The sequence below is a fragment of the Ostrea edulis genome, chromosome 1 (genome assembly GCF_947568905.1).
Source record: "Ostrea edulis chromosome 1, xbOstEdul1.1, whole genome shotgun sequence".
Lineage (NCBI taxonomy): Eukaryota > Metazoa > Mollusca > Bivalvia > Ostreida > Ostreidae > Ostrea > Ostrea edulis.
The window spans coordinates 42,636,495-42,663,909 of NC_079164.1; the positions used below are offsets into that span (position 1 = coordinate 42,636,495).

General features: G+C 37.4%; 3 protein-coding genes across 9 annotated transcripts in view; all 3 read right to left on the bottom strand.

The window, feature by feature from the left end:
• The window catches only part of LOC125654513 (chloride channel protein C-like), a 29,005-nt gene extending 22,409 nt beyond the window's left edge, over window positions 1-6,596 (bottom strand). The window contains exons 1-10 of one of the 6 annotated variants that reach the window (XM_056149550.1): window positions 6,528-6,595; window positions 6,364-6,417; window positions 5,685-5,951; window positions 5,060-5,202; window positions 2,866-2,995; window positions 1,883-1,963; window positions 1,513-1,688; window positions 1,259-1,351; window positions 749-992; window positions 417-611 (exon numbers count right to left, since the gene is read on the bottom strand). In XM_056149550.1, the coding sequence (XP_056005525.1) occupies window positions 417-611; window positions 749-992; window positions 1,259-1,351; window positions 1,513-1,688; window positions 1,883-1,963; window positions 2,866-2,995; window positions 5,060-5,202; window positions 5,685-5,942 (1,320 nt within the window). In that variant the 5' untranslated portion in view covers window positions 5,943-5,951; window positions 6,364-6,417; window positions 6,528-6,595. Of the gene's footprint in view, window positions 1-416; window positions 612-748; window positions 993-1,258; window positions 1,352-1,512; window positions 1,689-1,882; window positions 1,964-2,865; window positions 2,996-5,059; window positions 5,203-5,684; window positions 5,952-6,363 lie in introns of all 6 variants that reach the window. The other 5 variants (XM_056149561.1, XM_056149544.1, XM_048884479.2 and 2 more) reach the window with 5 other exon arrangements.
• A 5,202-nt stretch (window positions 6,597-11,798) lies between these two features.
• LOC125654497 (uncharacterized) lies at window positions 11,799-14,982 on the bottom strand. Of its 2 annotated transcripts, XM_048884463.2 has the most exons (5): window positions 14,782-14,981; window positions 13,798-13,956; window positions 12,954-13,106; window positions 12,799-12,822; window positions 11,799-11,997 (listed from the first exon to the last, which is right to left on the bottom strand). In XM_048884463.2, exons 1-5 carry the CDS (start codon window positions 14,864-14,866, stop codon window positions 11,861-11,863), a joined length of 558 nt encoding a protein of 185 aa, XP_048740420.1. In that variant the 5' UTR covers window positions 14,867-14,981; the 3' UTR covers window positions 11,799-11,860. The 2 variants fall into 2 exon arrangements, with proteins under 2 accessions (XP_048740420.1, XP_048740425.1); XM_048884468.2 differs by lacking the exon at window positions 13,798-13,956 and having other exon boundaries at window positions 14,782-14,982.
• An 872-nt stretch (window positions 14,983-15,854) lies between these two features.
• Window positions 15,855-22,780, bottom strand: LOC125653494 (uncharacterized). The gene is made up of 2 exons (XM_048883027.2): window positions 22,698-22,780; window positions 15,855-17,719 (listed from the first exon to the last, which is right to left on the bottom strand). The coding sequence occupies exon 2, from the start codon at window positions 17,717-17,719 to the stop codon at window positions 16,844-16,846; it is 876 nt and encodes a 291-aa protein (XP_048738984.2). The 5' UTR covers window positions 22,698-22,780; the 3' UTR covers window positions 15,855-16,843.
• Between the last annotated feature and the right edge of the window lie 4,635 nt (window positions 22,781-27,415).

Consider the following 27,415-nt stretch of genomic DNA (forward strand, 5'->3'; position numbering starts at 1 on the left):
AATTCTAATTACATATGGAAATAATCAGTTTTCAAGCTTTATACAAGGAATAAAGAGAACATATACCGTATAAGAGAGTCCTACATTTGTGAACACGTTTCATGAAGTAAGCTAGTTCACACCTTCATGTATTTTCAAAAATGAAAGTTATATTCTACCTTCATATCTGTCAAAATTTTAAGCCGTCAAAATAGAAGCACTATATTTATCAAGATATATATGTGTATTACTCACATCTACTACAACATATTCATGAGGAAAAGGCGATCAATAAAATTCGCAAAAATAACAAATGCAAAATATTGGAAAGGTAAATATTACTATTCAAGTCTGTGTTGTTCATTATTCAAATGAAATGAGGATACTGTAAATGTTAAAACCAGTAACTTTGACATTCTACAAGAGATATCACTTGCAATTATAAGTGCTGGTTCAAATATCCTGAGTAATTTCTGTAACCATTCACTCTTGATGTTGGCCAGCAGCCTCTTTCTGCCGCGGGTCATCTTCAGGTGGAGGATTGTAAAGATGGCTCCCAGAAGGCCACCAATTAATCCGATGATAATGGTAGGGATAAACATCAAAATGTTCACATCTATACCCCTTTCAATCTGATGAAATAAAATATGCAATTAGATGCGAGATTTTCCTTAACTTGCTGACAAACCATGACAGATACACGAGCTGGGTGTTTCCTACTGAAATAGTTATCAGGTACAGTGCTTCAGGTTTATACATAATAACTTACGTTAAAGAGAATGTATCTAGTTGTTTTAAACTGTCCAAATCCGCCTGTGTATTTGAATCCATCAAATGCAGAGTTGAACAGATCTGTCGTGAAGGTAGAAATCATACAACAGAAGAAGATCTGCCAGGAAAGAGTGGTCGTCCAAAACGAGGATACCTCCTCCATAGAGAACAGGAGGCCCCCCACAGGGGAGCCAAAGGCCGAGGCCACCCCAGCTGCTGCTCCGGCTGAGATAAAGTTACGTCTGAAACAAATAAAAAAAGTCATAATCTCCACAGAACTTCCACATCCAATTATCCTTTTCTTAAAAATTTACTTTAAAGGATATCTCTCAACTAAATGTTTAACACAATGGATTAAAACTATCCACTGAACATAAGTGTGGATTCAAACAGTGGTAGTGGAGGGTTTGATGCCACATGTTCCACAAAGTTGACTATATATTGGTGTAATTTTAAACAATTGGACCCCCTCTCAAAGAAATTTCAGGATCCACCTATGGAACGGTACCTGTCCTCAGAAGTTCTAAACCTCTCAAAGACTGGGATGTTAATTCTGAGGGTCTCTGACTGAAACTGGCTTAGTCCAGCTCCAACAAGTGCTCTGAAAAAGAAAAATACATATTTTGTTCTCAATCCCAGTAACAATAAATCCTGAAATAGCCTGTGAACTTATTTCCACAATATAACAGAAAATATAAGTGTCAAAACTCGTTAAAGATTTTCTTAAGGTTATTAATTGAAATATGGCAGAATTTTTTTTACCCCATATGAATCATTGGACCCTCTGGCCCCACCGGGAGACCACAACCCACTGCTGCGACACAGGAAAAGAATTTGACAGCTAACGTCTTCACGTTGAATATGTGTCGTACCAGGGTTCCATTCAGAAACCCAGTGACCTCAGGAATTCCTGACCCCCCAGCACTGGGCCGTAGAAACTGGAAAACAATGGGTGACAGCTCCATAATTCATGCAGCACATACACAAACACAAGAAAGCTTTTTTCTCAACAAAATCAATGTTAGGAAATAATTGAAATGGAATCAATATTTGACCAACTATCTTGTTAATAGGAAATAACAATTGAAATGAAATTGATATTTGACCAGATATGTTTTGTAAAAATACTGACCACTACAATGAATGAGCTAAATATTATGAAGACAAGACTGTATGAAATGGCCACCACACAAGCTAGTCCAAAATCTTTGTCCTAAAATAGGAAAAAAAATTATATGTTGAGTATAGTGATATACACATTTTTCAAAAACTCTAAATGATTTGAATGAGAAAGATTAAACTGGGATGCATATACTGGCCCGAGGATCATGAAACATCTCAAGCTTAAGTCAAAATATTTGAATATTGCGATGAAATGATTGAGAAGTCAACCATTCCAAAGTAAAATTGTTATTCAATATTTCTAGTGTCTTCAAATTAAGAGATTCAGTTCAAAAGTTTTACATGTGATTGAAATTTTGACTTGCGTTCAAGTTTGTTACATGATCACGGGGCCTAGCGTATAATTTGAATTTTACAGAATTAATTTTAAAAACTGAAATTTTCTTTTTCCTGTAAGACGTGCATCACTGAAATACATGTACTGTAGGTCCAGATTTAGTGTTACATTGAAATACATGTACCGAAGGTCCAGATTTAGTGTTACATTGAAATACGTGTACTGCAGGTCCAGATTTAGTGTTACATTGAAATACATGTACCGAAGGTCCAGATTTAGTGTTACATTGAAATACATGTACTGCAGGTCCAGATTTAGTGTTACATTGAAATACATGTACTGCAGGTCCAGATTTAGTGTTACATTGAAATACATGTACTGCAGGTCCAGATTTAGTGCTACTGGTGCTTGTTTTCAATGTTTGATTTTTTTAATCACTTGTAGTATGAATGGATTGAAATTTACATCATTTACATCTGCTGCGATTGCTAAGTAACAAAATTAATTCAGAGTGAATTTCAAATCCCACCACTGTCTACAATGTAGAAGACAAGTGATAACAAAAGATGAATATCTAGTGTAAGTTACAGTAACACCGACTTCGGACAGGCAGTACTTGCATCTATTAACACCGACCTCAGGCACACAATACTTACATCGATAAACTGGCGGGTCAGATGCCATTTCAAGTGAGCAATTTCTTCAATCAAATCATGCAGAAGAAATCCGATCATCCCCACAAAAAATCCAATCAGACCCATGATTACCCATCGACCCATGTTATACCTACAAAATAATCAGAGACAGTCACCCTCTTAATGTTATAACTAAAAAATAATTCAGTCTCTCCAAGATATACCTACAAAACAGGAGCTCCTCAAGACGGGGTATATCCCCTTGCAATGAGTGCCGACAAACTTTTTCTATGAAGTCCAGTAGTGACTTTGACCTTTTGACCCCAAATCAATAGGTTTCTCCCTTTCTTGATAACAAACTACATGTGAAGTTTGAAATCAATCAAGCAAAAAATGTGGCCTGTACAGTGTCTCCAAGCTTTTTCTATGAAGTCCCATAGTGACCTTGACCCCCAAATCAATAAGGATCTTCCTCTCTTGATAACAAACTATACGTGCAGTTTGAAATCATTTGAGCTAAAAATGTGACCTGTACAGCATCTACTAATTCAATGTTACACACTCACACACACATTCACCCAAGTACAAACGGTCTCATTATTACATCTCCTCAATAAATTGCAAGTGGATAATAATTAGAAACCGTCACCCTCTCCAAGTTATACCTACAAAATAATTAGAGACAGTCAGCCCCCTCAAGTTATCCCTACAAGACATTTTTAAAAGGTCACCCTCCCCATGTCATAACCATGCAGATTGTCACCTGCTTAAAAAGTGGATGACTTTATAACAATGTAATTAAATATATAGATAATCAGCCTTCCAGGCGATATCTACATAACAATTAGAGGCAGTCATATTTGAGGCATAGTATATCCTCGTTTATCCCTTCCTTTAGAAAGTAAATCTCAGGAGGAACAGTAAGAACCGAATGTAAAAAGATTGGTAATACTAGGGTGAGTTGGAGAGGTTGGACATGCTATAGATTTCAATGATTGGTAATATGAGGGCGAGGTGGAGAGGTTGGACATGCTATAGATTTCAATGATTGGTAATATGAGGGCGAGGTGGAGAGGTTGGACATGCTATAGATTTCAATGATTGGTAATACGAGGGTGAGGTGGAGAGGTTGGACATACTATAGATTTCAATGATTGGTAATACTAGGGTGAGGTGGAGAGGTTGAACATACTATAGATTTCAATGATTGGTAATACTAGGGTGAGGTGGAGAGGTTGGACATGCTATAGATTTCAATGATTGGTAATACGAGGGCGAGGTGGAGAGGTTGGACATACATGTACTATAGATTTCAATGATTGGTAATACGAGGGTGAGGTGGAGAGGTTGGACATACTATAGATTTCAATGATTGGTAATACTGTATACAGGGAAATATCTGCCACTCGGCCGTTTTATTTTTGTCTCTTTTTCCCTCGTTTTCAGTGTTTAGACGAATTCATATGAATTTGATTTTTTCTCTTTAAACACAATTGTGTCTGGGTGAATTTAAAATAAGGCAAAACTGTTAGTAAGTATAAAAGCACAAAAATAACCCTTTATACAGTACTAGGGTGAGGTGGAGATGGGTGGGCAAATACAGATTTTAGTGTTTAGGGCGAGGTGGAGGACATCACTTTGTGAAGATTTTAGTGCTTAGTAATATATGGATGAAGTGGAGAGGGTGGACATATAGAAACTTCAGTGGTTAGTAATACTAGGGTGAGGTGGAAAAGGACACATGTAGATTTCGGTGGTTGGTAATACTAGGGTGAGGTGGAAAAGGACACATGTAGATTTCAGTGGTTGGTAATACTAGGGTGAGGTGGAAAAGGACATATGTAGATTTCAGGGGTTGGTAATACTAGGGTGAGGTGAAGGGTGGACATATGTAGATTTCAGTGGTTGGTAATACTAGGGTGAGGTGAAGGGTGGGCATATGTAGATTTCAGTGGTTAGTAATACTAGCGTGAGGTGGAAAAGGACATATGTAGATTTCAGTGGTTGATAATACTAGGGTGTGGTGAAGGGTGGACATATGTAGATTTCAGTGGTTGGTAATACTAGGGTGAGGTGAAGGGTGGATATATGTAGACCTCAATGGCAGCAGTAATGAAGATGAATTTGTAAGGGAAATAAAATCATGACATTCCTAAATATTACAAAAAAGTTATGAAGTCAGATCACCTATGCATGATAATAATCCATCTCTTACCCGAGTGGGCCCTGGTTTTTCAGCCACTTTTTGTAAATTTCACTGTGTGGTGGAAGATAATCGACACTCTCAAACGAGCTCAGTGTTCTCTGCTCTTCCTTTGTGTACTTATGGGTCACATAGACTGGCTCATAGTCTCTTCCCTGTAAACAAAGTCAAAATGTTACAACAAAACACAGCAGTTAATTATCTGCTAAATGAAGGCAATTCAATGGTAATCATAAAATATGAAAACTCAACATATTTTAATTTTCTTTATGACATCTGTAGAGACTTATTTTCTTCAAGCATGATTTAAAATTCTGCAAAATTTATAGACTTATTGTAATAAATACAACTTTATTTAATATTAGCAGCATTCATCATATATAGCCAATGTGAAACAGTCTCATGTTAAAAAAAGAATTTGTGTGCAATCCAACATCTTCATATTTTACATGAACAAACTGACTGGTCCACATGAAAGAAGATGCTCAAAGGCATTATTCAAACTTATTTTCCTTCTTCTCAAAAATCATGCCAACAGTATTTACTTTCTGTGATCACCTGTTCAAACAGTCAATATAGAACAATACAGTCTCTGAAACAGTCTATAATAATGTCAAGGTACAGTTCCTATTATTACCTGCTCAAACAATCCATACTCATCATCAGCGGGGTACTCCACAGTGTCATCCTTAGGCTGGGGATGAGACAGGCCAGTTTTCTGCAATATACGATGCCGCAGATTCCCCCTGGTTGACAGGGCCTCATCTTTTTGAGGGGTGGCAGGTGATGCTTCCTGAGTATCGGTGCTGGTTACAGGACCTTCTTCAATCACTGAAGCCTCTCTTTGGATCTGGTCATTTGATCCACCAGTCATGTTTCCAACAACTGCACTCATTCTGATTATCTGAAGGTATGATTACATAAAAAGGGTGTTTTTGGTTTTTTTCTTTCTTTTCAGAATACATAGAGCTCTGTGTGTGTATATATATATATATATAGGCCCCCCCCCCTCCCCGATTCCTCCCCATTCCCATTTTTCTCTCTCTATCTATTTCCTCTCTGTTATTTCCCTCCTCCTGAACTTCTCCCCCCTCCCCCCAACTAGAAACCTTGTCCGCCCCCTCATCTACATGTAAAATGTCCATCAACTCGGCTACTTTCTGAAACTGAAACTTTGACTATGAATTAAATATTCTAAGGTTTTTCCTTATAAATATTATACCAATTTACAAAAAGTATAATTGTCAGATTTGGGGTACAAATCTTATGTTACAGTGTATACATAGTACTCTCAAATCACTGTCATGTCTACTGACCTTAACATGTACCTCAGATAACCAGGAACGAAGATTTCTTTTCCGTCAATGACACTAGGAAAAAACAGGCAAGTTGTGATTATCTATGTGTTTTAAACACATGTCAGGCGATATTTTTTTTAATTAGTCCTCCTCTTTAATTACATTATAGAATGTTTACTCACTACTATATTTGCAAATTCGACTTAGGCTAAACTGAAACTAAGAGTCAAAGTTCAAACACAACTTGATAAGTCTTACGTCGTATGTTTCGTTTCGTGTATTGTTCTGCTTGTAGCAAGGGATTCATGTTTTATAAGATATCTTATAATATCATATACCTAGTAGTATATATATGAGATATCTTATAAACTCTTCTTTTATAAGATATCTTATAAAAGTTATGATATCTTTTAAAAGTTATAAGATATCTTATAAAAGGTATAATATATCTTATAAAATTTATGAGATATTTTATCAAGTTTATGAAATTTCTTATATACTATATAAAATATCTCATATATTCAATGAGATATCTTATAAAGAAAAAAGTATATCTCATATCTTTTATAAGATATCTTATAAAGGATGTAATATATCTGAAACACTTTTTAAGATATCTTATAACTTTTATGTTATAAAATGTATGATATATCTTTAGAGAGGAATAAATGTATATAGATCTACATGTATAAAAAAAAAATTACAAAAATATTAAAAACCCAATAAACAAAACCAAAAACCAAAAACCAAAAAACAAAAAAACCCAAAAAACGGCGTGTCATGTGAATTAGATATTTTTGTGGGTAATTACATAATTACAGAAATACTATTGCATCTAGGTTTTGTTTCATGGCGCAAATTATCCTTGTGAAAGTAATTAGAATGTTTTTGTGAAATAGACAGATTTGACATTTCTCGTAACATGGATTGCTTCCAGTATTTACGGGGATGATGTTAACACTTTTTTTTTTTTTTTAATTTATATAAGTATAACAATTTCCAACAATGTCGTCATTGATGATTTTGTGTCCTTGATATCTAGTGCAATTCTTGTAGCATTAGACCACTCCAACAGCGCCACATTTGACCTGTTTTTAAATTCCTATGAAGCAGAATTTGTTCAAAATCTTCTACGTGAGAAGAATTTAAACGCTCTTGTTGTGGCCTTCAATTCAACATTTAGATATATCGACGATGCATTATCTATTAACAATAATAATTTTCATTCATATGTCGATTCGATATATATCCCAGTGAATTCGAAATAAAAGACACCACAGAGTCGTCCACTTCTGCTTCATACTTCGATATTTTATTGAAAGTAGATATTAACGGCAAATTAACAACTCAACTTTATGACAAACGGGATGATTTCAGCTTCTCCATTGTCAACTTCCCATATTTATGTACAAAATTCAATTATCACCTGCATATAATGGTGTTTATATATCGCAATTGATTCGATACGCAAGAGCTTGTTCTGCTTATGGTCAGATTTTAAATCGATTGATTGATTGTATCTTGTTTAACGTCTCTCTCAAGAAATTTTCTCTCATATGGAAACGTCACCAAGACCGGCTTCAAATTTAGGCCTTTGCTCGGCGCTTTACGGCCATTGAGCAGTGAGGGTTCTTTAGCGTGCCACACCTACTGTCATCTCCGAAGATCCGTGATATTCACGCCAGATGCCGAGCGTTTGGCGATGGAACTGTCACTACCTGTTTTAACGACTTAGGTTTGTAGCGGCCGGAATTCGAACCCCGACCTTCCGCATGCAGGGCGAACGCTCTAACCTTTAGACCTCCGCGGCGGTCTTTTTTGAAGCAGGCTACTGGCAAACAAGTTGATGGTGCGGGGGTTCCAACAGTCTCGTTTAAAGTCAGCATTTCGCAAATTCTATGGTCGTTATAACAATCTAGTTCGCCAATACAGCCTATCATTGGGTCAAATGCTGTTTGACGTGTTTCATACCGATTGTTAGGCCGTTCTTGGCACACAGATTTTGACTGCGGATAACTCCGTTTACCTGATCTGAGGATATAGGGCTCACGGCGGGTGTGACCGGTCAACAGAGGATGTTTACTCCTCCTAGGAACCTGATTCCACGTCTAGTATATCCAGGGGTCCGTGTTTACCCAACTCTCAATTTTGTATTGCTTAGGCCTATAGATCACTGTTCGTGTTATCTTCACCTTTCATTTGATGACGTTATGACCTTGATATTTAGTGCGAGGTGTTCCGAAAACGATACTGAACTCTGTATAAATCGAGAGTGGGGTATCTTTTTTACTTTACCTTTCAATTCCGATGGTACATGTTTTACATGTATCGCCAAGGATTACGATGTTTACCAAATACATATATCAAGTCTACCCCGATTTTATTTATTGTTACCGTCTTCCTTGGAAGATGGTATATCTTCTCATCTTGTTGGCTTGGCTTCACGGACGAAGATTTTACGAAGGCAGCTGTCCACGCGGATTGCAGGCGCGCTGATGACTGACAAGACCTATGCGGGACAAACAGGTTCGGCTGCATTCATAGGTCTGGTCTGAATGTAGCTACTGAGGCTGTTCTATTCTTCCTCCTGCGGCGTTTCTTCCTAAGGAGTCCTCGAAGGAGGAGACAGTCTGGTGGACAGTGTGGCACCAGACGACACGGTCAGCAACAAAGGTATACCACTGGTGGTGGTCAATAAGGCAGGTACCAAAGGACATCATCAGGGAATCTTAATATCGTTTCTTCGGTGCTCCTCTGTAGGTGTGGCCAGTGGAGAGTTCGTCATACAGGACAATCTTTGGCAGGCGGTGGTCCTCTATTCTGGTGACCCTGCCCAGTGTAGCTGCGACTTCAGCAATATGGCCTTGATGCTGGTCAGTGGCGTAGCTACATTGTAGCTCTGTAAGCACGTGCTTACAAATATTTTTGTTAAATTTTATTACATATTACGAAAAATTTCCTCAGCTTCTGGGGGGCTATCGCCCCCAGACCCCCTGCTTACAGATATTTCAAACTTACCAACGCCACTGCTGGTGATCTCCGTATGTTCGCGAACCGCAACATTGTTCTCGTAGTCGTTCCAGGAAATTTTGAAAATGGTGCGGAGACAGCGCTGATGGAAGCACTCCAGAAATCGTAGAGGTGGCGATAGGTGACCAACGACTCAGAACCGTACATGGGTGTGGTAAGTATTATGGCTTTGTAGACGCTAATCTTGGTGCTCTTCTTCGGGCGCTTGTTGTTCCAGACTCTTTTGTATGGCCTTTCGGTGGCGCTGTTTGCTTTTCCCAGTCTGTTGTCACAATGTCCTTGTCGATCTTGACATCTGATGTGATAGTACTCCTCAGGTACGTGAACAGGGCAGCTGTCTCGCCATTGAAGATGAACGAGTATAGTACTCTTCTGGGGAGGGGGGGGGGGGCGCTGGTGAAGGACTTCCGTCTTTTTCAGGCTGAACTCGATCTGAAGAGATGGGTGACCTCTGCAAAGCAAGATGTTAGTTGCTACAAGACTCTTTCAGAGTGGGCAATGATGTCAGCATCGTCGGCAAAGAGGATACCTTTTATCATCTGCTCGAGAGTCTTTGTGTGGGCATGCAGTTTCCTGAGGTTGAACAGACTGTCATCAAGGCGGTAGCGGATGTAAAATGTGTCGTTGTCGTTGAAGTTTTCCGTGGTTTGCTTAAGCATCATACTGAAGAGGATGCAGAAAAAGTCGATGGCAGGACACATCCCTGTTTCACACCGTTGGTGATGGGGAAGGGTTGAGAGAGGTCATTGTTCAATCTGACCTGGTCATGCGGGTCTTCATGCAGTTGGGTTACCGTGCTAAAAAAAACGTTGGGAGATAGCCGAGGCTTTCCATGATCAGCCATAGTCCCTTTCTGCTTACTGTATCGATCGCTTTGGTCAGGTCAACAAATGTTACATAAAGACCTTTGTTTTGCTCTTAGCATTTCTCTTGGAGCTGCCTGAGGACAAAGACCATGTCTGCGGCGCCATTGCTTGCTCTGAATCCACTTTATGGCTTTGATGAGTTCTCCCATAGAGGGTGGTTCGTCCAGTTCTATTTTGACTGGTAACTGAGGGATGTGGAGAATTGCCAAAAATAAATAACAGCTTTCCCCTTAATATATTTTTCTAAATCTTTTACATGTGTTTAGGGACATATTAAACTATAAAAACAAAACTTTTGCTGCAAATAGTTCCCATATCAAGAAGATCTCTCCATCACTGCAAATGCTGTATTGGCACTGACAAAAATAAACTTACCATGTATTTAATAGTTTGCATAATAACATCAGTAAAAACCTAGTGATAACCTAATCATGTATTGATGGTTAAATTTAACAGTAACTGCTATTAACAAGGTTTTAATATTAAGAGATGTGCACGCTGTGTACGGTATGTACATGTGTTAGGGCATAACAGTCACCTTTATGTTGTGTATGTTTTAATGAATCATAATTAATGTTTATATAGATTTTGGTATTGAAGAACTTATGTTATTTGTTTGTGTGAAAATTCAACACTGATTAACAAATTCTACTTTATTCAATACCAGGCATGTAACATGCGTCGGGGAGGAGAGCCGTGAACGTTGCTTTCACAATTGTCTGAAAATTCTTGACAAGTAAAAAAAAGTCTTCAAAATCCAAAATTGTTGGGGTGGGTTGATGATCTTTCAGTTCATATCGATTCAATTTTTACATTTCACCCCAGGAGAGGAACTTGTAAGTTGTTAGAACATGTTTCCAATCCTTGTGTTTGAAAGGTGAAGATAACGAACAGTGATCAATCTCATAACTCCTATAAGCAATACAAAATAGAGAGTTGGGCAAACATGGACCCCTGGATATACCAGAGGTGGGATCAGGTGCCTAGGAGGAGAGAATGTATATTGATAATATATACAATAAAACATGTTCAATTCACTACATTCCCGTGGGGATCCAGATATAGGTCCTCAGTACCCCTTGCTTGTCGTAAGAGGCGACTAAATGAGGTGGTCCTTCGGATGAGACCGCAAAAATCGAGACTCCGTGTCACAGCAGGTGTGGCACGACAAAGATCCCTCCCAGCTCAAAGGCCGTAAGCGCCGAACATAGGCCTAAATTTTGCAGCCCTTCACCGACAATGGTGACTTCTCCATATGAGTGAAAAATTCTCGAGAGGGACGTTAAACAATATAAATCAATCAATCAATTCAATACAAGTAAATACTATGAGCGAATGGATCCGTAGCCATTATCCCTACCCCTTCATAAAACAGCAACGAGCTGGCAATTATTCCCAAGAATTCCTGCAGTATATACAAACAAATATTCTGATTCTCATGGCTGCCTTGCAGACATTTCACCCCACTATGTTTTGGCTTGGCAGGTACAACTGAATGGAATTCAAATTGGACCCCTGATCCGCGCCCTAAATGCTTGTGAATGTGGTGAATAATGATTTGTACAACACTTTTTTTTTTTTATTGTTGAATAGTTTTAAAATTGTTTCCAGGAATGTCTTCAGTATGGCGGTGTGATGTAGCGGAAATGGAGACGCCCTTTCTTGTTCTTGGTCACTGCGCATGTCTGGGGCGTTCCCTTCCCTGGAACTGTCCAGATTTCTCCAGGGGAGCGGCATTCAAGTGGCTTGATACAACCTGTAGCAGGAAAATATTAAATGAGTCATCTTTGACAATAGCCGGGGGGGGGGGGGGGGGGGGCAGACGGATTGTGAACTCAAACACCCCAACAAAAATAATGGGGTAGACTAGGAAGAGTGCGCACTCTATGGTACATGTACATGTATTTGTATGGTGTATTGGCTTTAAGCCTTACGGCTCATCAACATAAAGTAAACATTAATACTACATGCATATAATTACCTAGCTATCATAAAACCCTTCATACTTTGATTAAACATAATTTTTTATATTCCTTAGAAGAAACTTTATTTGGAATACAGTTATAAACTATAGCTAATACATTTATGCTAATTTCAGTTTACACAACGTGCGGCTTTGTGAGTTATCGAATTTACAAAATAGTTTGGGAAACGAAGGTCAGCTCCAAAACGAAGACGTTACATCGTAAACGCACGTGATTATGTGAAACTATATTTCAATATAATATATTTCTAATATAACCATTCAACTCATGTAAACGGTCGCGGAAAATTCCAATCTAATAAAGCCATATATATATATATATATATATATATATATATATATATAGATAGATAGATAGGATTCACCATATGTATCGGTAACTATAATTTTAAATCGGTAACTATAGCTTCAAATCATTAACTACAGTAGTTTGCAACTAGTAAGCCTAGTTTTATGTTTCGCTCATTTCTATCCTTATCAGGTTTCACAGGCTCGCTGACATGTGCAGTTGAAGTTTGGAAATCTGTATCACTTTGTTAAATCAGGCATATACATACGGGCTTGTAAAATTACCTTTTGAATCTCGGACACAACATTCTGTAATAAAACGGAGAAAAAATCTCAATAGATTACGAAGCATCATAAGATATTGTATCTGTTCTCATTCATGTATTTAGTAGTGGTAAAAAAATCAACAAAGTTGAAAGCAGTACCATACTGGAACTTACTGGCATTAACAATTGAAGCCTTGTTTCGCCGACACGTCAATTCGTGACATTTGTACTTCCATCGACTTCCGGGTCTCCGACAGTTTCCAAAGTGGTCCCGACACAACTGGTTTTCTGTGGACATGATCAAACACTCTCCAGCACTATGACATTCTGTAAGAAAAGTGAAAAAATTTATCAGCCGAGAGTAAACATTTAAAATATCATGCAGTGTTATACATGTACAATATGGTGGGATCACATAGAAGAACAATGGAATAACATCAGATATGTCTGCATAAACACACGTCAGGCAGTACCTGCGATTTGCGATTGGCTGTATGAAAGAGTCCGATAACACGTAGGCTGAGCAAGCAATGGAAGGGAGGAGTCTGACAATACGTGGGTTATACAAGCAATGGAAGGGAGGAGTCTGACAATACGTGGGCTAAACAATCAATGGAAGGGAGGAGTCTGACAATACGTGGGCTATACAGACAATGGAAGGGAGGAGTCTGACAATACGTGGGTTATACAAACAATGGAAGGGAGGAGTCTGACAATACGTGGGCTATACAAACAATGGAAGGGAGGAGTCTGACAATTCAGTATACAAATGAGACTGGTACTATATATTAGGTAAGGGAGATCAATGGAGAGGCCTGGTAAACGATTTATAAATAGATATTAACGAGAACGGTTAAGTGAGTAAAATGTCTTCGTATGTTCTATATACGGATAATAATCATCTGCGAACTGCTCTGGTACAAACTGTCTACAAGCAGTCACTCCCCTGTTCTGTGATTCACGAGTTTACTACGGATGATGTTATGATTTACATGTCCTAGTATATTTTCAGACTTACTACGACTGACGACAATTATCCTGTGGCTCCGACATTCCAGAGTCAAACAGTTAATGTAATCCCAGCGTTCTCCGTCACTCCGACACAATCCGTCGATATCTCGACACACCTGATTGGTCCGGTTGACGCTCAGACACCGACCGAAGAAATCCCGACATTCTGCAGCAGATGTTGAAAGTAGAAATTTACGAATTCCCTTTTGTACACAAATTTAACTAACTGTTGAAAATTGACAGTCAGATTTCTTCGATTTGCAATATCGATACCCAGGATATTTGATCAAACTTAAATCGAAATGTGCCGTCCATGTTCAAACACTTTCAAATTCACTTTTCATATACTTTTCATATATAAGCCAGAAGGTAAAGGCATTTTGTAATTCTATGTTTTCCAAGTGTTCATAACCTTCAACGACATCTCAGTGTACCGTTGTCTGGTGTTAACTCCCCTAAATAACATACATGTATACTGAAATTCCACTATGCCGTCTTTGGTGATCTAAAGGACATATCAAAATCTCTCACAAGGCCTTCTTTATGACTATAGGCCTAAGGACATACCTTTATACCCAAATAGTCCCTCTGTTTAACATCAATATATATTTCGCATGTTCGATGTTCTAAGACCTAAGGACGTAACTTATATCCTAGTATAATGCCTTCTGGCCTAAACGTTTTATTTTCAATATATTTATTTACTTTAAAGAAAACTATCTAATTCTGAGTGGAAATTATACGAAATTATTTCCATTATTAAAAAATGGTCTAGTTATTAACGAGTGTACGATTAGATGTGAAGTTGCATTTAATCAGACACTCATCAATAACCGGTTAAAAACGGAAGAATTTAAATGCAAGAAAACGTTTTAGAATCTACATAATTAGGATGAAATGTAATAACTTTGCACGTAACTCGATTAATTTTAACGGTAATTGGAAATATTCTGTCACACATATGCACGGTGTGGGTTTCTTCATTTCTTACCTCCACGTATGCATGTCTCCTCGAGCTCCGTGGAACTGACAAGTGCAGCAAGAACGGCAATCGTCCACAGCACATTCAGGAACATCTTAACAGAGGAATGGTATCGTAAGTGAAGGCAATCTGGCTTCTAAACAAGACCCAACATCTTTCAGGTGACACTTTTCTGCTGGGATTGATCCCACCTTTATAACCTCTTACTAAAAGGTAAACGGCATCAACACATATTATCTTACAACAGTCTACCAACGTAAATCACGTGACATCTGGACAAGAGAGGAAGAAGACGTCGGAAGGTCAGATTTGAACTGTAGAAAACATAATTCACACAACTCAATACTTTTTGTAGACTCCTATTTAGAGGTCAGACATGTCGTCATCAACGATTGAAGTGAACAGTGTGATTTCTTGTGCAATCAGATCGAACTTAAGTAGATAGAGGCCCATTGATTGTAGTATTGCTAACATTGAATTACAGAAAAAAGTCTTAGAGGGCCGAGAGATCTTGCTACGGTCATAAATATTGGACAAAAGAGTGTTCATTCCGACTTGCGGAAGTGTACCTGACGGAGTACGTTTTAAAATGTTTCTGGAAAATGCGTTTGTTTTCTTGATTTTTTGTTTTATGCCCCATTAAAAAAAGTAGCTGTAGGTGAGTGTCATTAATTTTGACCTATGCATGTGTGACAGGAAGAGAGAAAATGCAACGGACCAGACCGGGATTCGAACCCCGGGCCCCCTGAATCTCTAGTCAGGTGCTCTACCAACGGAGGTGTTTGGCCACCGGCGATCGAACCCGGCTGACCGCTACACATGGTACTCAGGGCCGTAGCAATGAATTTCACTGTATAAGGTAATACCCGAGAAACTTCTGATGACAGGCACTCGGCGAAAGAACAATCACTGCCTACTTATAAATAGCATGATAATATGAAATTAATCAGCTACAGTACATAAAATTTATTATTCAAATCTGCATAAATAAAATACTAGCAAATTGGCATGGACTGTTAATGACTCTCTCTCTCTCTCTCTCTCTCTCTCTCTCTCTCTCTCTCTCTGAGATAAAGACAATCGGAATTGTATGCTTATCATTTATTTTTGCTATAGTACGCTTGAGCGATAATATGTTTACAATGAACTAAATAATATATTCTTTCCACAAAAAGTACAATGCAGTGAAGTTACAATCGATCATAATTATTTACAAATGTTAGAAGAATTCTGATAATCAGTGTAGGTTTGTACAATGTAAGGAGGTTACAATTATCATAATCATTTACAAATGTTAGAAAAAAATTGACAGTCCTTGTAAGTTTCATATTCAAACTTTCGAAGTACAAGTTTAAAAAAAACAACAACCTGCAATTCAAGATACAATGAAAATTTACAGCCACATTACATGTACAATGCAATTAAATGTACAATGTAGTTACTGTATCAAATGTACATTATAATTACAATATTGTACGTACGATTTAATTACTGTAATACATGCACAATATAATTAACGACATGCAGTACGTCCATTTATCATCGCCCGGATCTCACTTCGTTCGTTACCTGACATCCACTTCTGCTTTATGGATATATCTACATGACACCATAACCACTCACTTCAGAATGGACAATTCAACTACTCAAATCATTAATCTGGTGCCTAAATCGCACTACTCTAGAGGACAAGATACTAATGAGGTGTATATAATCAGGAGTCGGGCATGGGCATTGATTTTCCTTATGAAGATATACAATATTGTTAACATTACAATTATATCATTTGAACTCACGAACTTGCACATTTTCATGGCTACAGTTATAAACACAACTGTTGCAAATCATAACTGCGCAAATAATATGTACATAAAACATTATATTCTTTAGTATTACTCTAGATAATACTTTCATGAGAAATATAACCAGAGGCTACGGGCGTATGAAAAAAATGTACGAGAAGGTCCAGGACTCATTGTGAAAATAAATGGAAAATCCGCGTTTATGCGATCTTGTGTCTACTGCAAGAATGAAGTCAAATTGTGATTAAACAATTTAACATTCAAATGTTTTAGAGACTACCAGGAATGGACTGTAGTTGTAGTTGAGCTTGGGCGGAAACTGGTCTGAAGAAAACCCAGGCGACTCGTGTAATAACTATAGTCACCATGGCAAAAGCAACGGTGTGACAAAACCCGTACAACAAGGCAATGAACATTCCAAAGCCTGTCATAGGCTTCTGGAACTGCACTTCCTGTTCATGCGCAGGTACCGCAGGATTAGTCTCAATCAACGTTTCCATTTCTAGAATATTTTTCACTGAATGAGTTCGAAGATGCAGAATTCTTAATCCATCCAGTAACCACATCCCCATGAACGGTAAATAATAGAAGATACAAACCAAAATAACAAAGCCCAGAACATTGGCAACATATACCACACACAGAACAATAAAGGCAATGAACGCCGATAGGGCAAATATAACCAAGTTCGCGAGCAAGAAAGAACCCGACATTGTGTATCTACCGGTGTACCGTACAAATCCCGTGAATGACTTCATCAGGCCAAGGCACACAGACAACATCGAAAAAAACCAGAAAACGGCAAACCCAGAAACCGCTGAGGCTGGTTCTGTTGTATTGTACATATTTTTCGTATTTTGTATTGTAATTGACACTAAGAGCAAAACTTCTGACAACCCCCTCGCTATTTCTAAAAGATTAGAAGGTTTCTTAATGTTCCCCTCGGCTAAAATGGAAATGAACAAAATGAAGTTAAGTAGGATTGTCATTCCTATCACAACCAAGGCCAGTTCATGTCCATTTTCTCGTGATGGACGAAAGAGATCCATAATTTCGTCTGCAATGTAGTTTGTTTTAGCATCAGCGTCCATTTTGTACAACGTTTCTTGTGGATTGAGTTTGAAATAGTCATAATCATAATCCATCTGTAAATGAAAGTAAATCGGTCACTTAACCAAAAAAACATCAATACGAGGTGTATAAGTATACCGTCGATAATAGCGTTGCTGCATATACACTTGTACATGTAATTCTTTATTGGGAATTATTTTGCTTGTTTGTTCGATTGAAGATTTTTATTACAAACAAGTTTTTTGGGGGTTTTGTGTTTGTTTTTTCTTTCTTCAAGAAATGAAACTTATAATTCTTTTCTTGATGTAGATATCAAAGAAAAAATTGGAGGGGGAAAAGTTTTCCGTCCAATTTTTCCTTTTATACCTGAATGAAGAAAAAAATTATAATCTTAAATTCTTATCATTTAATTATGTTTTTGAATATAGTAAAACAAATAGTTTCTCTCATCAAAAAACTTTAATTAACGTTTTTGAAATGGCGCGTAGGAATACATGAACGTAACAGTGAAAACAACAAGAGGCCCATGTGTTACATCGCTCACATGAGTCACCTTGGCCCTGCCTTTGTTTACCTATTGTGATTTATCAAAGATTTATTTTATCAATCTTTATTTCCATGAAAATATTTGACCTCAAATTGTGGCCCCAACCTAGCCCCAAAGGATCACAACATAACTGAAAATGAATTTATGCTTCAACACCGATATGACTAACATGATAATATTAATAATTGGTTTTTATATAGCGCTTTTCCAGCGTATGCTGCACAAAGCGCTTTTCAATACATCATTACCCCGACAGACCTTATATCAATCTAGAACTTTCTCAGCTTCCTGGGAAAGCATACAGTGCAAGCTGCCGTTACAGGCGCTAAAGCACTAACATTCTAACAATATCTTTCACTGTCTATAGCCAGGTACCCCTTTTACACTTGGGTGGAGTGAGGAAATTCGTGTAAAGTGCCTTTCCCAAGGACACAGCGTCGGCCCTGCCGCGGTGAGGACTCGAACCCACGACCTTTCGGTCGAGAGTCTATTAAATATTAATCTCTCAAATGAAATCATTAAATTTCATACATGCATCTGCCATTGGGTAAGAAAAATAAAATATAGGTGTTTGTTTCTTGCCAGGTTCCTCAGTTTCACATACAGGTCTGTATTCTTGTAATTGTACAATTGTAAATAATACAGTGACTTTATTAGACAAAAATAATATATTACATGTATATACAGATAGAATTTGTATGTTTCTAACATGAAACTAAGTTATGTAATTTGAGTGTATAGCCACCATTGCTAAATGCGCACTATCTATTAAGTGTGCATTGTTCGTGTATATGTCCTACAGTGATTAGTACCTGTGTGTTGGGTCCTTGAGCTGACCGTAAAAATTTCGTGTGGACAAGGAGACCAATGGCTCTTGTATATGTATGTTTTCGGGAAGGATTCCGAACCAACCCAGAGCTCTGCGTGATTCTCACCATAAATGCTGACTGGAGACTATTACCAATATTTCAAATATTTGAAAACAATTTCTTCAATCTTATCTCTGGGTCGACCTCGGTCATTTTGTGACATTTTTGGCCCAGTGGTTATTAAAAAGATTTTTAAAAAGATTTTCCCTAGATATTTGTATATGAAAAATTTGATCCCTTATTGTGGCCCCACCCTACCCTCGGCGGCTGTGATGTTTAACAAACTTGAATCTACACTATGTCAGGAAGCTTTTATGTAAATGTAAACTTCTCTGGCCCAATGGTTCTTCAGAAAATTTTAAAAGATTTTCCATATATATTCGCATGCAAAACTTTGATCCCCTATTATGGCCCAACCTACCCTAGGGGATCATGGTTTTAACAAACTTGAATCTGTACTATGTCAGAAAACTTTCTTGTAAATTTCAGCTCTTCTGGCCCTGTGGTTATTGAAGAGAAGATTTCTAAATTACCCCACCCTATTTTTGCATGTTTGTGATTATCTACCCTTTTAAGGGGGCATGGTCCTTCATTAACACAAACTTGAAAGGTTTTCATTTAATGATGCTCTTTGCAAAATTTGGTTGAAATTGACCCAGTGGTTCTGGAGAAGTAGTCGAAAATGTGGAGACAGACGGATAGAAAGACAAAGAACAATGGGTGATCCGAAAAGTTCACTTGAGTATCAGCTCAGGTGAGGTAAAAGTAGGCGAAACTCCAAAATAAAAAACCATTGTGTACTAGGTCTTGCCATAAAGAATATACTAGTATATACTAAATATAAAAGCCCCACCTAAAATAGTTCCTAATATACTGTTCGTTATCTTCACCTTATACTTAATAGGTTATGTTTTCTTAAAAGTAGGTCAAAGTCCCAGTTCAAGGTCACAATGTCAAAGATCATGATATGATTGATTGATTGTATCTTGTTTAACCTCTCTCTCGAGAATTTTTCACTCTCATCTTGAGATGTCACCAAGACCGGTGAAGGGCTTCAAATTTAGGCCTTTGCTCGGCGCTTACGGCCATTGAGCAGTGAGGGTTCTTTAGCGTGCCACACCGACTGTGACACGGGACATCCGTTTTTAAGGTCATCTCAGAGGAACCGTGACATTCACACCTGATGCCGAGCGTTTGGCGATGGAACTGTCACTACGGTATACTGTTTTAACGACCTAGGTTTGTCGCGGCCGGGATTTGAACCCCGGCCTTCTGCATGGGGGCGAACGCTCCAACCTCTAGACCTCCACGGCGGTTCATAATATGAAATGAAAGGCCTTGCCATATGAAATATATATATACAAGATATGAAAGATCTACCTCAAATAGGTCAGGATATATTGTATAGGTCAGATTTTTATTAAAAGTAGGTCAAAATTCCAGTTCAAGGTCACTAGATCACACAGCATTGTATAACATAAAAGGTCTTTCTGTGAAAAATGTATCTACAAAATATGAAAGCCCTAACATAAATAGTTCAAGAGATATATTTAAAGATGTTCCCAATATATCAACATAACACTTTGATTCCCATTGTGGCCACACTCTACCCCCGGGGACCATAAATTGCACTAACTTGGATCTACATGTACTTCATGTCAAGAACCTTTCATGTAAATTTGAACTTTTCTGGCCCAGTGGTTCTTGAGAAGAAAAGTTTAAAGATTTCCCTATATTCTCGCATGTAAAACTTTGATCCCCAATTGTGGTCCAACCCCACCCTCGGGGTCCATGATTTGAACAAACTTGAATCTGTACGGTGTCAGGAAGCTTTCTTGTAAATGTGAACTTTTCTGGTCCAGTGGTTCATGAGAAGATTTTTAAATGACCCCCACCCTATTTTTGCATTTTTGTAATTATCTCCCTTTTGAATGGGACATGGCCTTTTATTTCAACAATTTTGAATTCCCTTCAACCATGGATGATGTGTACCAAGTTTGATAGAAATTGCCCCAGTGGTTCTGGAGAAGAAAATGAAAATGTGAAAAGTTTGCAGACAGGCGACGGACACCGGATGATCAGAATAGCTCGATCAATTGAGTTTTCAGCTCAAGTGAGCGAAACATGGCTGTGCGTTCAGGTCAGGTAAAGCTACTGTGAAGAATCAAATGGATTAGACGCATATTTAAGGTGCAATAGTTAAAGCTGAATATAAATATAAATTGAGGAAGAGAACAAGCAGTGACTGAATGTATACTGCATTGTGTTGGAGACGTTGAACACTGGTTGTGTCGTGGGAATATTCGAACGGTCGAATGCGACTCGGCTCCATTTCAGTATCAAGTAAAAAGCTTAACACATCTTCATCTAAATCGCCTCGGTATCTTCCATATCACGCAGTTCCATTTCATAAATATCTCCAAGGTCAAAAGTCGCCGCTTTCTCCATCATGTTTTCGAACTCTTAAAGCAGACGATATGTATACCGGGAACTCATGTATATCTGTGTCGTCACCAGGGTTGTGTGTTGTTTCTTTAATTTTGTATTCCAAAGAAAAGTAGTCCCGCTTACTTAGTGCAGATCAACTCCCCGATAATTTTTTTAAAATTAAGAAATCAAAGGAATTTTTCATCCAATCAGCATCGTTGTTAAGTTATCACAAAGTTACTAAATGATTTTGCTTTCAAGGAAAAAAAACAAGAACAGAAACAGATCAGTTGTAGTTTTGTGTTTCGCAATGTACTCTCGATGACGGCATTGAATGTACAATCATAAATCAAGCAACTACAACTTGTTTCTCGTTGACCGTGATCTTCGGGATCGAAAATGTTCCAAATTACGGATCATTTTAATTCAAAATAGTTTTCTAATTGCAATTATCAAGTTCATTTTCCTAGTGGAGATCGAACGGCTGAATTAAATTTCGATTGTTGCATTTTACCAAACCGTGGGCAAGGGTTAATTATAAAACAGAGACCTAAAATGAGTGAAATCGACAAAGATAACTGACACCATTCTTCAAAATTAATCTTTTCTTGTATTGCAGAAACTACTTTTCACACTTTGTCCGCCACCGCTAATTAGTACGTGGAAGAATATATAGTAATTTTCAATTAGACTCTTTCACTTCCGACAAACCATTTAGCATGTTCGGTTGAACGGTAGATTTACTTTTGTGACTATATATGAACGGCACGCGAACTCCCCATTTTATGTACACCCCAAGCGTGCTTATGACTTTGCATAATAAGCTAATATTAAAAGTTCGCGTGTCATCTATAAACACAAGTCCTTTAGTTTGTAGGAAGTGAACCCGGAATTGTACCCGTATTAGGTTCAAAATTTAGGTGTTTTAAAGAAAAATATTATTTTATCCGCCATATTTCTTTCAGAGATCATATTATTTTACTTTACCCATATATTATCATGTTATCGATACCCCAAATGTTTTTATAGCTGGACTCTACCAGTGCATTATCTCCGATGGTGATGAAAAACAAATAAAAATCACGTTTTAATTAAAACAGCATGCATTGCTCAAAATGCATATCTGCTCAAATAAAAGAATACTCAAACTTAAGACAAGAAGCTTTCCTTGTAACTTGCATATTTGCAGTTTATCATGAAATATGTCACCTTTAACTAGCAGTAAAATGGTCCGTAGATAAAATTTCCTCTGCAACAGCACTGATTATTTCCTCTTCGCTTAAACTGCGTAAAATTGAAAGGGATTTGTACTTTGAGGATGTTTCCTAGACCTCCCCAACCGTGACATGATTTGAAATTGTTTTTAAATTCTAACTGGAATAAAATACCATATGGTGATGGGAGCTTTCTGGAGACAATGTACGGTAAAGACAGATTTTTGGAAACAATGCACGTTAAAGACATAATTCTGTATCAGACCAGGTTGAGGAATAACACGTGTATTGACCTGTAAGAGAGCGGAAATTTAATTGAAGTTGGAAAAAAAGGATTGTGTGATGATGGGATTTGAACCGGGGACCTCTTGATTTGGGGTCGAGGTCGTCATATCTTGACCATTTCAATTTAAGTGTTAACATATTGGGTGAAGTTATGTAACATTAAATGATAAGCTTATGAGGTTTGGAAATATAGGATTCATTTGTAATCATTTCTTATTTTCATTATTTGTTGAAAATTATTTCGGGTTATGTTACATAAAGAAAACTTTGACATAAAACTAATTATTGATAAATATTTATAACGTCATATGAAACAGTGTATTGCATGCTGGTCATTTCTCGTGATATTTTTGTGGCCATTGGTTGATAGAAAGTGTTTGAGTACGTCTTATTTAGGGGAGCACTGTATACTCAGTACTTCACCATGGAATAAAGAACCTATTACACATTTTAAGGTGTTACATTTGGCGTTGTGAGCAGGGTTTAATGTTTCCACCATAGATGACTGGATTGAGAAACACAAGAAAAGACTTTGTGAAGCTCCACGTTCGGCAGCTATCAACACTGAGAAATATGCACTACATAAGAAAGAATTGCAGAACAGGAATACCAAGGAAGCACCAATTCAAATTGGCACATGAGTGCTAATGCGAAATCGTGTGATAGGGAGAAACAAAATTCAGGATATTTGGTCGTCCATACCATACAAGGTGGTTGCAAGACCTGGAGAAAATGTATATACAATTTAGCTTGCTGACGCGACTGGACCAACTCGGAATGTTACACGTACCGACCTTTTAGACAGACACCGGCAATAAAGTCGAAGATGAAGTGGATAGTGATGATAGTGACATTAGATATGTTAGTGATGTTATTGTTGACCAGCTTGTGGACATCAAACCACAAGAAACGCATCCAATAGATGTGGATCACGCTGATGCAACTGATGGACAGAGTGAGGAAGACTCGTGCGGTGACATGGATCAGCCCGCACCAAGACGCTCAGGACGTTCGACCAGAGGGAAACATTCAAATTCATTTCATTTACCAAAAAGTGCTGTGGTGACAAATAAAGAAGTGCGCATTTCTCAATTGGAAACAAAGGACTTTCGCAAACTTAGTGACGCCATTGCTACTTTGGGTGCATCGTTGGGAGCTTCTTTAAGTGCAACAAGTACACTTAGTCAGTCATGGGCAAATGTACATATACCAAAACAGTAGTTTTTTTTTCCATTTTATTGTACATATATGATACACATATTGACTATTGATATTTTTCAGAATAGGTTATCAAAGTTTCCAAATTATGTTTTCACATTGCTAGGGACAGTAATGTCAAAGAGGGGAGATATGTAAGAGAGTATTGACCTGTAAGAGAGCGGAAATTTAATTTCAAGTTGGAAAAAATGTATTGTGTTATGATGGGATTTGAACCGGGGACCTCTTTATTTGGGGACGGGGTCGTTATCTGTTGACCATTGGATGAAGTTATGTAACATTAAATGATAAGCTTAAAGAAAACTTTGACATAAAACTAATTATTGATAAATATTTATAACGTCATATGAAACAGTGTATTGCATGCTGGTCATTTCTCGTGATATTTTTGTGGCCATTGGTTGACAGAAAGGGTTTGAGCACTACATTACATTTTACAATACACTGTTTAGAAGGGAAGTGCCTAGCAGTAGTCACCACGTTTGCCCCTTACTTAGGGGAGCACTGTATACTCAGTACTTCACCATGGAATAAAGAACCTATTACACATTTTATGGTGTTACAGACCCAATTCTTACGGGGACTGTTAGGAAGGTACATGAATCGGCCACTCTGAATGTGAACTCGTCTGTTAGCGATCACAAAGCTACTTATACATGTTGGAGATTCAGTTTCTTTATTTCCGTGAGCCATATGGCTAATTGGATTCACATACACCTATACTGATATATATACACAGGCAGTACAGTTGATATAAAGATATAATACATACAGGAACAGTATATGGAGAGTGCATAAACTTACATAACGTTATACACTTAATGTCATTGCATAAATTTAAGTTATATATAAACACAGTATGTATGTGTATATATATATATATATATATATATATATATATATATATATATATATATATATTACAGATATTCATAACCAATTGCACTGATTCATAATATGTACTGTATCTGGTATATGCGGGGAAAAATATGCTCCATGTACTTTGAAAATCAAATTCTTTGATTAGTAATCATGATTGTTAAAGTTTAATGAAATTAAAGATGTTTAAAACATTGATGTGGTCACTGAAAATTTATAATTTTGAAGGATATACGCACTGTGTGCCCTCGTGTCAAGCCGTGGTACGACTCGATCTGTATTGCGAAATGAGATCATTTCCGCAAGAAAGCATTAAAACGACTCAGACTGGACTAAATATAGACATGTTCGCAAAAGAGTCAATAATATGAAAAAAATATGTGATGACTAAATATTATGTCAATAGTGAGTCTTCATTGAATGAAGGTCGTAGTAGCTGTTAACTTTATTGATTTGTTCCATGTTAAAGCAACAAATGAAATTCCTCCTCTGCATTACACAGGACACAGATCGTCAAGATTATCTTTTTTGATGGCGATTAATAAGTATTTTTCAACAATTTCTAATATAGATACTACAACTCACACATTACCCGATTTATATTATTTGCGTAAAGAAAACATGTCCAACACTTATATACAAAAAGAAGAGGTTCCCGACACTATTTCAGTATTGCCCGTTAATAAGCTTATTGGCCCAGATAATATAAGTCACTGAATGTTAAAGGACACATCGCATGTTTATATATATATATATATATATATATATATATATATATATATGAAAGGTGAAGATAACGAACAGTGATCAATCTCATAACTCCTATAAGCAAAACAAAATAGATAGTTGGGCAAATACGGACCCCTGGACACACCAGAGGTGTATATATCCAATAATAACACAAAACTCGAACTCTATAATTGATTTCCAAGTGTTGTGTAATATTTTGTGTATTATATCGCTACCAGTGTAATTTATTATGACGTCACAAAGGACAATTACTTACGTCGTGATATGTTGACGTTACTTAGCAATTGTATTTCATTTTATATCTGTCTGAAGTGGCATTAAAGCCGAAAGCGCTAATATACATGTATATAATAACGGGGGGGGGGGGGGGGATGGCAAACCTGGGATTTAAACCAGTGTCATGTTGGTCTGGTTTTGTTGGCCTTGCTCATTGGACCACTTAGCCATTGTAGACTATGATTTCTTTGTTATTACGCAATATTTTTTAAACTCTTCACACTTATGTCATATTACACTCTGAAATGAATGAAGTCGTGTAAATTATAATTTTTCAAAATATTGTAATCGGTATTTTTCATCATTTACAAGTATAAAATGCTATTGTTCAAAATTTAGAAGTTTTGAAATTCGTCAGCACTTTGAGATTATTTTTCTCGTGCAGCGCCATTGTTTTCGAAAAAGAAGTACAATCAGGTTGCAAACAAAACTCCTGCATTTAAAGTACTACTACAGATCAGTCAGTGTTGCATAAAAATTGCATTTGTGTGCTTGTCTGTCTGTCTTTGGAGACTTTCATACCAGTGTTTCCCTATCTGGAATCCATCACCATGACTTCATATTGTACATGTATGTGTTAAGTACAATAAAAGTGAGACAATAGAACACAGTTCTTACAATGGTGGCAGCGGTGACATTCGAGCCCGCGCCTCCGAAGAGACTGGTGAAAATGGAGACAGAGCAGTATTGTAATGGTCCTAAATTCTCTTTTCGTGATTTTCTTCTCTTTTAGTGATAATCCTGATTTAAGAGTAGTTAGAGTATTATTTTGATCTACACAACAAACCACGATGGAAGTACAGGTTAAGCTTGAAAAACTACAGAAAGAAGTGTCCGAACTAGCACTAGCTGGACCTCCTCCACAACCATTGTACATCAAGACTGAGAGAAATTTACCTAAGTTTTTCTGGAAGACCTCTGAGAGACTCTGACCCAGACGTCGATGACTGGTTGATGTATTTGAGGGAACACTTAAACAGTATCCAATCAAGTAATAAGAAAATCCAATTCATTCTTGATCATCTGGAAGGAGCAGCAAAACTTTAAGTGAGACTTGGACCAGCTGAATGTAAACAGGCACCTGAAGACATTTTTGCTATCATTGAAAGTGTGTAAGTTGTACAAGAAACCGTTTCACAGTTACAGGAATCATTCCATAAACGTGTTCAGAAAAACACTGTGACCATTGAAGCGTATTCATTAGTTCTCTTAAAGATGGCAAACCGGATCGCAAAGAAGGAAGGGAGTGATGTTAAACATTTCAACGAAATTCTAATGGACAAATTTGTTGATGGTGTGCGAGAT

Bases quoted from the DNA above. Each gene is read 5' to 3' on its own strand.
- LOC125654497 (XM_048884463.2), bottom strand. From the start codon at position 14,866: ATGTTCCTGAATGTGCTGTGGACGATTGCCGTTCTTGCTGCACTTGTC. The intron at 13,957-14,781 runs GTAAGAAATGAA...CATCTGCTGCAG, and splicing joins GGAGACATGCATACGTGGAG to AATGTCGGGATTTCTTCGGT. The intron at 12,823-12,953 runs GTAAGTTCCAGT...GTTTTATTACAG, and splicing joins GGCTTCAATTGTTAATGCCA to AATGTTGTGTCCGAGATTCA.
- LOC125653494 (XM_048883027.2), bottom strand. From the start codon at position 17,719: ATGGATTATGATTATGACTATTTCAAACTCAATCCACAAGAAACGTTG.